Genomic DNA, 14,688 nt, shown 5'->3' with positions numbered 1-14,688 from the left:
GGAATTGGGGCTTCAAAATGTGAGTTTTTGAGGGGGACATAGTTCAGTCCACAGCATATGGATATGTGAGAATTAAGTACAACAAGGTCAATTCTAAATACTCTGTCAAGAAAAAATTGACTAGGCGTCTCATATCCAAGTCACATTTTCTTTAAGTCAATAATTGGTAAAAAGCCTATGTCAAGTATCGTAATTCATTGTATGATTTCTTTCCTTGGTTTAAAAACTGGTGAAGGGTGATGGGTACTTGAGTTGAGTCAGATAGGAAAAAGCAAGCTGTGTTAGCTAGGAAGAGGATGAAACATAATGGAAATAACATTTGGCTCAAATATTGCCTCAGTTCTGGCTCAGGCAAATCATTTAACCTAAGTCTTATTAGTAGGATGGAAACATTGATAACTTTTGTTTTTTTTATTGAGGTATTGGCAAATCACATTGTATTAGTTTCAGGTGTACATCATAATAATTCGTTATTTGTATACACTGTGAAATGATCACTATAAGCCTAGGTACTATCTATCAACATACATACTTACTACAAAATTTTTTGACTTATGATGAGAACTTTTAAGATTTGCTCTCCTAGCAACTTTCAGATATGCAGTGTGGAACTATTAACTATAGCCACCACATTGTATATTACATCTCCTTTGCTTATGTTCTGGCTGGAGGTTTGTACCCTTTGACTCCCTTATGGAAAACAGTATAGAGGGGTCCTCAAAATATTAAAAACAGAACTACTGTATGATCCAGCAATTCTTCTTTTGGGTATTTATCTGTAAGAAATGAAAACATTAATTAGAAAAGATGTAAGCACCCCCATGCTCATTGCAACATTATTTACAATAGCCAAGATATGTATCTTTTGAGTTTGAATAAAAACTAAATATAAAGTACTTAATGTAGGAACTTGGCCATAATAACATGCTATATATATATATATATATATATATATATATATATATATATTATATGTATATTTCTGTTCCCACCTCTTTCCCCCATCTTTCCTATCTTGATCAACTGATGCAACTGTTTAGCTACTAATAAATTCCAATTTGTGGATTCTGCTCCAGTTTCTCGTTCCTAGAAACCAGGAATTACTGAGCCACTGTATGGCCAGTGTCATCAGATATAAGAAAGTGGGAAGTCCAGCTTCAGTGATCCTTAAATTCTCCCTTGAGTTGAAGGTGAGCTTAAGTGTCACAATCAGCAAAAAATAAGTTAACCTTGATTATAATAGTTACTAAGAGATTGAGGGAAACCTGGATAGAAGTTTCTTGGGGGTCTGACATCTGGCTTGTCCTGTTCAGTATTCATATTCAAGACCTGGATCAAGGAAGAAGTTGCTATTCTTCCTTGGAATTTGGTATTCACCTGAGAGAGATGGCACTGCTGTTTTGAGACTAAATGATGGACTGAATCTAGTAAAGACACAAGTTCTCAAGCTGGGCGCTTAGAAGGAAAACATATGAAGAAAGCTCAAGAATTTTAGTGGGCACTAAATTCTAATTTGAAAATGTTTACACTTACCCCAAATAATTTAAGACTGAGCTCAGCCAAGATCTCTTCAAACTCTTATATGAGCCCTTGGTTCGAGCTAAGTGCTCTGGTAATTCGAACATATAAACATGTAATGAAACTGGCCAAATGATGTTGAAGATACCTTGAATCCAGGCACAATACCTTATTGATTATTATATTCCCAGTGCCTCATGTAGTTCTTGGCACATAGAGGATTTTCACTAAATTCTGGAGTATTGCTAGAATAAAACTAAGTCAGAAGTAGGCAGTGTTGAATTGGTGATTTGATTGGATTTTTATATGGTATTAACTGCCTACACACAGAAACAATAAAAACAACAAAAATATTTTGCCAAAAAATCAGGCATTTAACCTGGTGCCTTGAAAATATTAGTGATCGTGCTTTCTATTCTAGTGTGGCCAAAAAACTAAACTCAGTAACTTAATTTCACTCTAATGAAGGGCCTATGATTCTTCTATATTCAGAACCATCAGAGTTAGGCATGTTAAATAATTCAAATGAGAAATTCCTAGTTTCCATCTTTATGTATTTTCTGAGTTTTGCTTTGTTCATGCAGTCACTTGCAAAAAAAATCAGCTGTTCAAACTCATAGTCTGTGACTTGGTGACCCCAAACCTCTTGGTGGCCTGGAATGAATGTGGAATGCTCTTATTTCACACTTGGAGCTCAGTCAGATATTAGTTTCTCTGCAGTGAAATCCTCTGATGCCAGTGAAGAGAGAAATCAGAAACAGAGATTAGACAATTCTGGCTCACCACCGCCCAACACAATGAGTGAATCACTGACAGAAATGAGGCTGGATGCTGGGTTTCTCTTTCCTAAATCTTTTTATCCTAGGTATAAAAATGTGTTACTTCTTGGAGCTCTGAAATTGAGGAGTACTTCATTGAGATGATGAAAAGTTTAGACTCTACAATGTTCTCCTGAATCTCTTGTCAGACAGTATTAGTATCAGCTGGGATGAGAGTCAATTTTCTGATTCTCATACACTCTTGTATAACTCGTTCCACCCGAGAGACTGAGGTTTCTGTATGAAAAGCTCTGCTAATCCATTGAAAATCCTTGGGTAGCATGTTTCTTTGTTTATGACTTCTCCATTTGTTAGTTCTTATCCAACTCACTTAAAAGGGACATGTGTTGGATGACTTGATGTGATATCTGTGTTCACTGCAAGTCTACTCTGACAGGTCAATGTAAAAGCACCGAGAGGGAGAGCTCAGTCATGTGCTGAGTGTCTCTTAAGTGCAGGAACAGATTTGGGAAGATTATCCAAGACAGTGATTTTAGGATCAAACTAGGCCAGGGAGTTAGCTACAGGGCTCGGCAAATTCTTTGTTGCTCAGTCCTCTGGGGTGTCCTGTCACTATTTTTGTCAATAATGACTTTCACTTCTATGTGGAAGCTTTCAGGTCTTCTTGATACACTCTGTAAAGCCATATGTGTTTCAGTCATTTCAGACATTTTGCTCTTGAACTTGAAGAACATTCTCAGTAAGTCAGTGAGGTTTGCCATGGCATCAACCTTTCTTGTAAACCCACATCTTGAATAAGAAGTATGATTTTGGATAGTTGACTCATGAATATTTCCTGCTAAGGAATACTGGGAGTAGTCTGAGGAAACTAAATCCACACAAGTAATTCCCAAACTTTATTGCATTCCATGTTTGAATACTCTACAAATGTTTTTACCAGACTGGTAACATATAGCAAAGCCAGCTGATATACCTATCCTTTTCTTTCTTCCCCTTTTACTTCTCTAGTGTGGTGCTAACGGTGGAGGTAATCAAAAAGAGGTGGCAAGAGAAAACAATCAAAGAACCCAATCCATTTTTCTCTCTCCGGGTAATCCATTGAAGGCAGTCACCGTGTCTCAGAAGATCAAGCCAAATTCAGTAAGAGGTGGCATTGGAAACCTCATAACACTCAGATACATGATAAGCCCATGTGAATAGACAGTCAAGTTACAAACAGTTGGCTCCAAATATCCTTTCTTAAACAGTCTTATACTCTTAGTATGATTGTAAGAGTGAGTCCCCAGGAAAGCCTGCCTTGGAGCATGGGCATTGCTTGGGAGTGTAACAGTGCCTTGTATAGTTCTATTCTCCAATATTATGGAACAATGTAAAAATATCCAGGTGCTTCCCAAGTACAGAGGGAGCCAGAGATATTGTTTCTTTCTAGGAAGAGTGCCACTGCAGCCTTCCTGTGCCCTCTGAAAACCCTAAACACACCCTCCCCACCCGATTACCCAAATGATACCATTTGAATGATTGGATTCTGGTCTGTAGAATAGTTTCTACATATGAAGAAATCCGTTTTGGAAGATGAGTTGCCACCAGAAACATTTCCATTTATTAAATACCTATTGGGTACCAGACTCTCCATTAGGTATATTACAGATACTCTTTCATTTAGTTCTTACCAGGAACCTTTTAAGTCTTGCTCACATTACAGATGAGGGAAATAAAGAATAAGGAGATTAAGTGGCTAGCCCAAGGCAACCCATTTATCAAGTGGCGGAACTGGTAGTTGAGTTAGGTCTGAATGAAGCTCCTTGAAGTCAGAGCGAACATTGTCTCTGTCCTCATGCCTCTGTCCTCATGCAAATTTTCGGTTAACTTACAGGTATAATAAGTGTTTGGACAGAGATGTAGAGGGTGTTACAGAAGCATACAGGAGGGTGCAACCTATTCTTGGAGGTAAGGGAAGGCTAACAAGGATGTGGAGAAAAGAGAACCCTTGTGCACTGTTGGTGGGAATGTAACTGGTGCAGCCACTATAGAAAGCAGTAGGGGGGTTCCCCCCCAACATTAAAAATAGAAATACTTTAGGATCCAGCAATCCCACTTCTGGGAATTTAACCAAAACAAATGAAATTATTATCTCTAAGAGATATCTGTATTCTCATGTTCAGTGTGACATTATTCACAATAGCCAAAGTATGGAAACAACCAGTTGAGGGATTGATAAAGAAAAGAGATATATATACACATTCATACATATGAATATTATTCACCCCTTAAAATAAGAAGGAAATCCTGTCATTTTTAACAACATGAATGAAACTGGAAGCCACTATGTTGAGATAAGCCAGAAAGATAAAGACAAATATTGCTTGATATCACTTATATGTGAATTAAAAAACAAAAAAGTCAAACTCAAAAACAGGATGAGATGGTGGTTCCCAAGGGGCTGGGGGGGTGGAATAAAGAGAGGTTGATAAAAGGGTACAGACTTTCAGTCATAGATTAATAAGATCTGAGGATCTAATGTGTAACATGGTGACTATAGTTGATAATACTGTATTGTATAATTAAAATCTCCTAACAAAGTAGAACTTAAATGTTGTTATCTTCCACATCCCAAAAAGGTAAACTATGTGAGGTGGTGGATGTGTTATTCAGTTCTGAAAATCTTATCAAATTGCATGTGTACATTAAATCATCATGCACACTTTAAATATATTATGATTTTATTTGTCAACTGTACCTCGATAAAGCTGGAAAGAAAAAAAAGAATGAGTAGGAGTTCTGAAGGTATAGCTGGGGATCCTTGGAGGTGCCCACCTAAAACACTTTCAGGAGGTTCAGTAGTCAAACCTATTTTCATACTAAGAAGTAATTAGCTGTTTTCATTCTCATTCTCTAACAAGTGTACAGTGGAGTTTTCCAGAGGCTAATAATGTGTGATATTACAACATACTGAATGCAGAAGCAGACATGAGAATCCATCTGTCTTCTATTAAGTCAGATGTTAAAAAAATTTGCAAAAATGTAGAACAATGTTAGTCTTTTCACTAATGTACTTTTGGTTTTGGAAAATGTAGTTGTTTTTCATAAAGTGTTATTTATCTTAAGGTGCAATCAGTTTACTGTGTTATTTTTAGATGATTTAAATATTATAAAATTTATGTTTTTAATTTAAAACATATAAACTTAATTTATATGTTTTAATATGGATATTACATAGATAGAATACACATTTTTAAAAAAAGTTCTTTGGAGTCCTTAATGTGTTAAGAAAATATAAAAGACTCCTGGATCCAAAAAGTTTGGGAATTTGTGAGCTAAGCAGAGAGAAGGAGGGAATGTTCCACGGTGAAGAAGCAGCATGTGGAAAAGCCCTACCTGGGTGGGATACAGCTTAGAGTGTTGGGGAATTAAAGAGCTCTCATAGGGCTGGAGCGTAGACAGTGGGAGGGGGAGGGTGAAAGAAACAGTCAGTGGGTAGTCAGTGCCCGATTTGCGATCAAGGCCTGAATCTCAGGCCACTGGGAGGTCACTGAAGACTTTGAGCTGGCTGGAGTTGTTCAGATTTATGTTGAAATAAAGAAGGAAAGAAAGAAAAAGAATGGCAAGAAGGGAGGAGCTAGGGAAAGAAGGAGGGAGGGATTGAGGAAAGGAAGGTCAGTTAAGAGGCAGTTTGGGGAAAACTTGGTAGGCCATGAGGTCGGGGTAGTTAGGATTCCCCAGGAGAGGACGGACTGAAGCGATATTGAGGAAGGAGCATCTAGAGAATCTGGTGTCGGCATATCAACAGGGAGAGAAGTTATTGCATAAGAAGGAATGAATTCTCTCTTGGCTTTTCAGTCCCACAACTTGATTTTAAATTCTTAGTGCTTCCCTACTAGTTCATTGACCATGGGCAAGTGATTTAAACTCCATAAACTGCAGTTCTCTCATAAGGTAATAAAAAAAAAAAGAACCACATTTTATATGGTAGTTGAAATGATTATACCTAATATGATACCTGGAATGTCATAATTATTTGGTAATTATTAGTTTCCTTTAATGTCTCTTTAAATTCCCTTTCTTCCTAGTCATTTTAAATGGTGGAGGGTAGCTGGTGGTATTCCTCAAGAAACATGAAATTCTGGGGAAGGGAGGGTCTACACAATTTGCAAAAGCCTCTCCTGTGATTCCTGTATGCTCCTGGGGGTGTGCTTTCCCCAAGCACATGCACTCATGTTCTGTTCCTCTGTCACTTAGATTTAGTTGTTCTTGTCCTGTTTGCTCCCTTTTAACTTGATGCTTTGTCCTGTTTCTCTTTTTGCACAGTCTGATTCTGCTACTGTATTCAATTACCATTTGCCTGTGTTCCCCAGATCCTAAGCTAGCCTTCTGTGTTTCCATTCCTTGCTCTGTCCTTAATGTTGCAGTTCTCTTCCTTGGCAACTACCATCATCAGACAAAATAACAGGAGAAGAGTTAGGACACTCTTTAACATGATTATAAATAAAACCTGGTAATCCGTGTGGAAAACATGACTGGAGCCTGAGCTACAGCTTGTCATTGCTTCTATTATCTTTTTTTTTTTTTTTTTTTTTTTTTGAGAGGGCATCTCTCATATTTATTGATCAAATGGTTGTTAACAACAATAAAATTCAGTATAGGGGGGTCAATGCTCAATGTACAATCATTAATCCATCTCAAGCCTAATTCTCGTCAGTCTCCAATCTTCTGAAGCATAACGAACAAGTTCTTACATGGTGAACGAATTCTTACAGAGTGAATAAATTCTTACATGGTGAACAGTACAAGGGCAGTCATCACAGAAACTTTCGGTTTTGATCATGCAATATGACCTATAAACCATCAGGTCAAATATGAATATTCATTTGATTTTTGTACTTGATTTATATGTTGATCCCACATTTCTCCTATTATTATTATTATTTTTATTTTTAATAAAATGCTGAAGTGGTAGGTAGATGCAAGATAAAGGTAGAAAACATAGTTTAGTGCTGTAAGAAGGCAAATGTAGATGATCAGATGATCAGGTGTGTGCCTATGGACTAAGTATTAATCCAGGCTAGACAAGGGCAGCAAGACATCCACGGATGCAGAAGATTTCTCTCAAAGCAGGGGGGGTGAGGTTCTGAGCCTCACCTCTGTTGATCCCCAAATTCTCACCTGATGGCCCCCCTGCGACTGTGCCTGTCTTAGGTTGTTCCTCCCTTGAGGAATCTTACCCGTCTCTGGCTAACCAGTCATCTTCCGGGGCCATACAGGGAAATGTAAAGTTGGTAAGTGAGAGAGAAGCCATATTGTTTGCAAAGGTTAGCTTTTTACTTCTTTGCAGATTTATGCCCTGTGGCTTCTATGCCCAGCACTTGTCTCGAGGTATCTTTACCACCTGGAGGAATTATGATACTCGGTAAATTCGATATGAGGCACGAATTCTATTTAAAGTTTGTAGTTAGGAAGGAAGAAGAAAAGCTATAGATGTAGCATATGAAGGAAACTTGGGAGGATTGATTATTTCTTTGACATATCTTCTTGTATAGTACCTTAAGTATGTATAGGTTTTAAACTACTAACTAATTTGCACACACATATTGACATAATAGGAATACGGTGACATAAACAAAGCAAATCTATAATTACCAGCCATCTCCAGTGAAGCCAAGAAAACCATTTAGGCACCCTAGGCATTTGTGAAAATTTATCTATGATATGATGGATATTTTCTAACTGTACTTGAACCATCAGACAAATTAAAGCAGCCCATTTCTGGGATCTGTTCACATCCCATATGTTCTTTTAACCATAGATAGTCTATAGTCATGAGATTTTGGGGTGCTACAACTTGCACCCCTCCCAACTCCTGGTTGAGTTCCAACAGTACAGATCCAGTCAAATTCGTTGTCTCACTGTATGCACATGCCAGCCTAGACATCTCCCTCCTCCTTCTTATGGCAAGTCCAGGAGATGGTGGGCTGGATGCAGCCACAACCGCAGCATCGTCCGGATCCCTGTGGAGGCTTTTTGATGATCATCCCCCGGCACGAGTCCTCCAGAGAGTGCTGATGCCGGAAGCTCCTCCTCATATCGTATCTTAGTTCATTTTCTGGGTATCCAAGCTAGGCCTTGATCTTCTGCATAGAAACAAACAGACCCTTTGCCCACACTTTGACATGCCCTCTATACCACTGTGCAGAACTCATTGGAGGTCAGCACACAGTAACTGCTTTTTTTTTTTTTTTTTAATTAAGAGAAAGGAATATTATCAGAAAAGAGTACCTCCATAGCTGATCATCTGACACCCTTTAAGTGATCAACATTAAGGATATTTAAAGCATGCGTTGATCTTTGATTTACCAATAGTTTTATCCTGTTAAGGAGTAATCCCCCTTTTCTTTCTTTCTTTCTTTCTTTTTTTTTTTAAATTTTTAATCTACACTTACCTGAAGAATACTATGTTTACTATGCTCTCCCCTATATCAGGTCCCCCCTAACAACCACATTACGGTTACTGTCCATCAGCTTAGCAAAATGTTGTAGAGTCACTACTTGTCCTCTCTGTGTTGTGCAGCCCACCCTCCCCTTTCTCCCTCCCCCCCATGCATGCTAATCTTAATACCCCCCTTCTTCTTCCCCCCCCTTATCCCTCCCTGCCCACCCATCCTCCCCAGTTCCTTTCCCTTTGGTACCTGTTAGTCCATTTTTGGGTTCTGTAATTCTGCTGCTGTTTTGTTCCTTCAGTTTTTCCTTTGTTCCTATACTCCTCAGATGAGTGAAATCATTTGGTATTTCTCTTTCTCCGCTTGGCTTATTTCACTGAGCATAATACTCTCCAGCTCCATCCATGTTGCTGCAAATGGTTGGATTTTTCCACTTCTTATGGCTGAGTAGTATTCCATTGTGTATATGTACCACATCTTCTTTATCCATTCATCTACAGATGGACATTTAGGTTGCTTCCAATTCTTGGCTATTGTAAATAGTGCTGCGATAAACATAGGAGTGCATCTGTCTTTCTCAAACTTGATTGCTGCGTTCTTAGGGTAAATTCCTAGGAGTGGAATTCCTGGGTCAAATGGTAGGTCTGTTTTGAGCATTTTGATGCACCTCCATACTGCTTTCCACAATGGTTGAACTAATTTACATTCCCACCAGCAGTGTAGGAGAGTTCCCCTTTCTCCACAGCCTCGCCAACATTTGTTGTTGTTTGTCTTTTGGATGGCAGCTATCCTTACTGGTGTGAGGTGATACCTCATTGTAGTTTTAATTTGCATTTCTCTGATAATTAGCGATGTGGAGCATCTTTTCATGTGTCTCTTGGCCATCTGTATTTCTTTTTTGGAGAACTGTCTGTTCAGTTCCTCTGCCCATTTTTTAATTGGGTTATTTGTTTTTTGTTTGTTGAGGCGTGTGAGCTCTTTATATATTCTGGACGTCAAGCCTTTATCAGATCTGTCATTTTCAAATATATTCTCCCATACTGTAGGGTTCCTTTTTGTTCTATTGATGGTGTCTTTCGCTGTACAGAAGCTTTTCAGCTTAATGTAGTCCCACTTGCTCATTTTTGCTGTTGTTTTCCTTGCCCGGGGAGATATGTTCAAGAAGAGATCACTCATGTTTATGTCTAAGAGGTTTTTGCCTATGTTTTTTTCCAAGAGTTTAATGGTTTCGTGACTTACATTCAGGTCTTTGATCCATTTTGAGTTTACCTTTGTATATGGGGTTAGACAATGGTCCAGTTTCATTCTCCTACATGTAGCTGTCCAGTTTTGCCAGCACCATCTGTTGAAGAGACTGTCATTTTGCCATTGTATGTCCATGGCTCCTTTATCAAATATTAATTGACCATATATGTTTGGGTTAATTTCTGGGGTCTCTAATCTGTTCCACTGGTCTGTGGCTCTGTTCTTGTGCCAGTACCAAATTGTCTTGATTACTATGGCTTTGTAGTAGAGCTTGAAGTTGGGGAGTGAGATCCCCCCTACTTTATTCTTCTTTTTCAGGATTGCTTTGGCTATTCGGGGTCTTTGGTGTTTCCATATGAATTTTTGAATTATTTGTTCCAATTCATTGAAGAATGTTGCTGGTAATTTGAGAGGGATTGCATCAAATTTGTATATTGCTTTCGGCAGGATGGCCATTTTGACGATATTAATTCTTCCTAGCCATGAGCATGGGATGAGTTTCCATTTATTAGTGTCCCCTTTAATTTCTCTTAAGAGTGACTTGTAGTTTTCAGAGTATAAGTCTTTCACTTCCTTGGTTAGGTTTATTCCTAGGTATTTTATTCTTTTTGATGCAATGGTGAATGGAATTGTTTTCCTGATTTCTCTTTCTATTGATTCGTTGTTAGTGTATAGGAAAGCTACAGATTTCTGTGTGTTGATTTTGTATCCTGCAACTTTGCTGTATTCCGATATCAGTTCTAGTAGTTTTGGAGTGGAGTCTTTAGGGTTTTTTATGTACAGTATCATATCATCTGCAAATAGTGACAGTTTAACTTCTTCTTTACCAATCTGGATTCCTTGTATTTCTTTGTTTTGTCTGATTGCCGTGGCTAGGACCTCCAGTACTATGTTAAATAACAGTGGGGAGAGTGGGCATCCCTGTCTGGTTCCCGATCTCAGTGGAAATGCTTTCAGCTTCTCGCTGTTCAGTATAATGCTGGCTGTGGGTTTATCATATATGGCCTTTATTATGTTGAGGTACTTGCCCTCTATTCCCATTTTGCTGAGAGTTTTTATCATGAATGGATGTTGAATTTTGTCAAATGCTTTTTCAGCATCTATGGAGATGATCATGTGGTTTTTGTCTTTCTTTTTGTTGATGTGGTGGATGATGTTGATGGATTTTCGAATGTTGTACCATCCTTGCATCCCTGGGATGAACCCCACTTGGTCATGGTGTATGATCCTTTTGATATACTGTTGAATTCTGTTTGCTAATATTTTATTGAGTATTTTTGCATCTACGTTCATCAGGGATATTGGTCTGTAATTTTCTTTTTTGGTGGGGTCTTTGCCTGGTTTTGGTATTAGGGTGATGTTGGCTTCATAGAATGAGTTTGGGAGTATTCCCTCTTCTTCTATTTTGTGGAACACTTTAAGGAGAATGGGTATTATGTCTTCTCTGTGTGTCTGATAAAATTCCGAGGTAAATCCGTCCGGCCCCGGGGTTTTGTTCTTGGGTAGTTTTTTGATTACTGTTTCAATTTCTTTGCTTGTAATTGGTTTGTTTAACTTTTGTGTTTCTTCCTTGGTCAGTCTTGGGAGGTTGTATTTTTCTAGGAAGTTGTCCATTTCTTCTAGGTTTTCCAGCTTGTTGGCATATAGGTTTTCATAGTAGTCTTTAATAATTCTTTGTATTTCTGTGGAGTCTGTCGTGATTTTTCCATTCTCATTTCTGATTATGTTGATTTGTGTTGACTCTCTTTTTCTCTTAATAAGTTGGGCTAGAGGCTTATCTATTTTGTTTATTTTCTCAAAGAACCAGCTCTTGGTTTCGTTGATTTTTGCTATTGTTTTATTCTTCTCAATTTTGTTTATTTCTTCTCTGATCTTTATTATGTCCCTCCTTCTGCTGACTTTAGGCCTCATTTGTTCTTCTTTTTCCAGTTTTAATAATTGTGATGTTAGACTATTCATTTGGGATTGTTCTTCCTTCTTCAAGTGTGCCTGGATTGCTATATACTTTCCTCTTAAGACTGCTTTCGCTGCATCCCACAGAAGTTGGGGCTTAGTGTTGTTGTTGTCATTTGTTTCTATATATTCCTTGATCTCTATTTTGATTTGTTCATTGATCCATTGATTATTTAGTAGCATGTTGTTAAGCCTCCATGTGTTTGTGAGCCTTTTTGTTTTCTTTGTAGAATTTATTTCTACTTTCATACCTTTGTGGTCTGAAAAATTGGTTGGTAGAATTTCAATATTGTGGAATTTACTGAGGCTCTTTTTGTGAGCTAGTATGTGGTCTATTCTGGAGAATGTTCCATGTGCACTTGAGAAGAATGTATATCCTGTTGCTTTTGGATGTAAAGTTCTATAGATGTCTATTAGGTCCATCTGTTCTAGTGTGTTGTTCAGTGCCTGTGTGTCTTTACTTATTTTCTGCCCGGTGGATCTATCCTTTGGGGTGAGTGGTGTGTTGAAGTCTCCTACAATGAATGCATTGCAGTCTATTTCCCTCTTTAGTTCTGTTAGTATTTGCTTCACATATGCTGGTGCTCCTGTATTGGGTGCATATATATTTAGAATGGTTATATCCTCTTGTTGGACTAAGCCCTTTATCATTATGTAGTGGCCTTCTTTATCTCTTGTTACTTTCTTTGTTTTGAAGTCTATTTTGTCTGATATTAGTACTGCAACCCCTGCTTTCTTCTCACTGTTGTTTGCCTGAAATATGTTTTTCCATCCCTTGACTTTTAGTCTATGCTTATCTTTGGGTTTAAGGTGAGTTTCTTGTAAGCAGCATATAGATGGGTCTTGCTTTTTTATCCATTCTATTACTCTATGTCTTTTGATTGGTGCATTAAGTCCATTTACATTTAGGGTGACTATTGAAAGATATGTACTTATTGCCATTGCAGGCTTTAGATTCGTGGTTACCAAAGGTTCAAGGTTAGCTTCTTTAGTATCTTACTGCCTAACTTAGCTCGCTTATTGAGCTGTTATATACACTGTCTGGAGAGTCTTTTCTTCTCTCCCTTCTTATTCCTCCTCCTCCCTTCTTCATATGTTGTGTGTTTTGTTCTGTGCTCTTTTTAGGGGTGCTCCCATCTAGAGCAGTCCCTGTAGGATGCCCTGTAGAGGTGGTTTGTGGGAAGCAAATTCCCTCAGCTTTTGCTTGTCTGGGAATTGTTTGATCCCACCATCATATTTAAATGATAGTCGTGCTGGATACAGTATCCTTGGTTCAAGGCCCTTCTGTTTCATTGCATTAAGTATATCATGCCATTCTCTTCTGGCCTGTAGGGTTTCTGTTGAGAAGTCTGATGTTAGCCTGATTGGTTTTCCTTTATAGGTGACCTTTTTCTCTCTAGCTGCCTTTAAAACTCTTTCCTTGTCCTTGATCCTTGCCATTTTAATTATTATGTGTCTTGGTGTTGTCCTCCTTGGATCCTTTCTGTTGGGGGTTCTGTATAATTCCATGGTCTGTTCGATTATTTCCTCCCCCAGTTTGGGGAAGTTTTCAGCAATTATTTCTTCAAAGACACTTTCTATCCCTTTTCCTCTTTCTTCCTCTTCTGGTATCCCTATAATACGAATGTTTTTCCTTTTGTATTGGTCACATATTTCTCTTAGTGTTGTTTCATTCCTGGAGATCCTTTTATCTCTCTCTATGTCAGCTTCTATACGTTCCTGTTCTCTGGCTTCTATTCCTTCAATGGCCTCTTGCATCTTATCCATTCTGCTTATAAATCCTTCCAGGGATTGTTTCACTTCTGTGATCTCTTTCCTGACATCTGTGATCTCCTTCCGGACTTCATCCCACTGCTCTTGCATTTTTCTCTGCATCTCATCCCACTGCTCTTGCATTTTTCTCTGCATCTCATCCCATTGCTCTTGCATTTTTTTCTGCATCTCTGTCAGCATGTTCATGATTTTTATTTTGAATTCTTTTTCAGGAGGACTAGTTAGGTCTGTCTCCTTCTCAGGTGTTGTCTCTGTGATCTTTGTCTGCCTGTAGTTTTGCCTTTTCATGGTGATAGAGATAGTTTGCAGAGCTGGTACAAGTGACCGCTGGAAGAGCTTCCCTTCTTGTTGGTTTGTAGCCTTTTCCTGGGAGAATAGCGACCTCTAGTGGCTTGTGCTGGGCAGCTGTGCGCAGACAGGGCTTCTGTTTCCTGCCCAGTTGCTTTGGGGTTTATCTCCACTGTTGCTGTGGGCTTGGCCTGGCTGGGGCTGTTCCTCCAAAATGGTGGAGCCCCGTTAGAGGGGGAGCAGCCAGGAGACTATTTATCTCCGTAAGGGGCCTCTGTGCTCCCTGCTGCCCAGGGGGTTAGAGTGCCCAGAGATCCCCAGATTCCCTGCTTCTGGTCTAAGTGACCTGTCCTGCCCCTTTAAGATTTCCAAAAAGCACTCTCCAAACCAAAACAACAACAGCAACAATGAGAGAGGGAACAGAAAGGAAAAAAAAAAGAAAAAACACGCGATTTTTTTTTTTTTTCCTCAGGTGCCGGTCCCAGGCACCCGCGCACTGGTCCTGCTGCCCTGTCTCCCTAGCACCAGGGTCCCTGTCCTTTCAAGGCTTCCAAAAAGCACCCACCCACCGGTCCCGCAGGGAAGGAACGCTCAATATTCTTGGTCCTCAGGCACTGGTCCCACGCACCCGCTCACCAGTCCCGCCGCCCTGCCTCCCTAGCACCGGGGTCCCTGTCCCTTCAAGGCTTCCAAAAAGCACT

The 14,688-nt window shown here is 39.1% G+C and overlaps 1 protein-coding gene across 16 annotated transcripts in view; it reads left to right on the top strand.

Annotated features, from left to right (window-relative positions):
- LOC118972456 (uncharacterized) overlaps positions 1–14,688 on the top strand; it is a 423,078-nt gene that overhangs the window by 81,299 nt on the left and 327,091 nt on the right. For 13 of the 16 annotated variants that reach the window (XR_012120645.1, XR_012120649.1, XR_012120648.1 and 10 more), the window contains exons 3-4: positions 1,077–1,190; positions 3,306–3,437. The exons of the other annotated variants lie outside the window; for them this stretch is intronic. Coding sequence is in view for 8 of the 13 variants with exons in the window: in XM_073211607.1 (XP_073067708.1) it covers positions 1,077–1,190; positions 3,306–3,437 (246 nt within the window). In the remaining 5 variants the exon portion in view is untranslated. The remainder of the gene's footprint in view (positions 1–1,076; positions 1,191–3,305; positions 3,438–14,688) is intronic. 16 annotated transcript variants of the gene reach the window in all.

The sequence above is a fragment of the Manis javanica genome, chromosome 8 (genome assembly GCF_040802235.1).
Source record: "Manis javanica isolate MJ-LG chromosome 8, MJ_LKY, whole genome shotgun sequence".
Taxonomy (NCBI): domain Eukaryota; kingdom Metazoa; phylum Chordata; class Mammalia; order Pholidota; family Manidae; genus Manis; species Manis javanica.
This window is presented reverse-complemented; position numbering and strand designations above follow the sequence as displayed.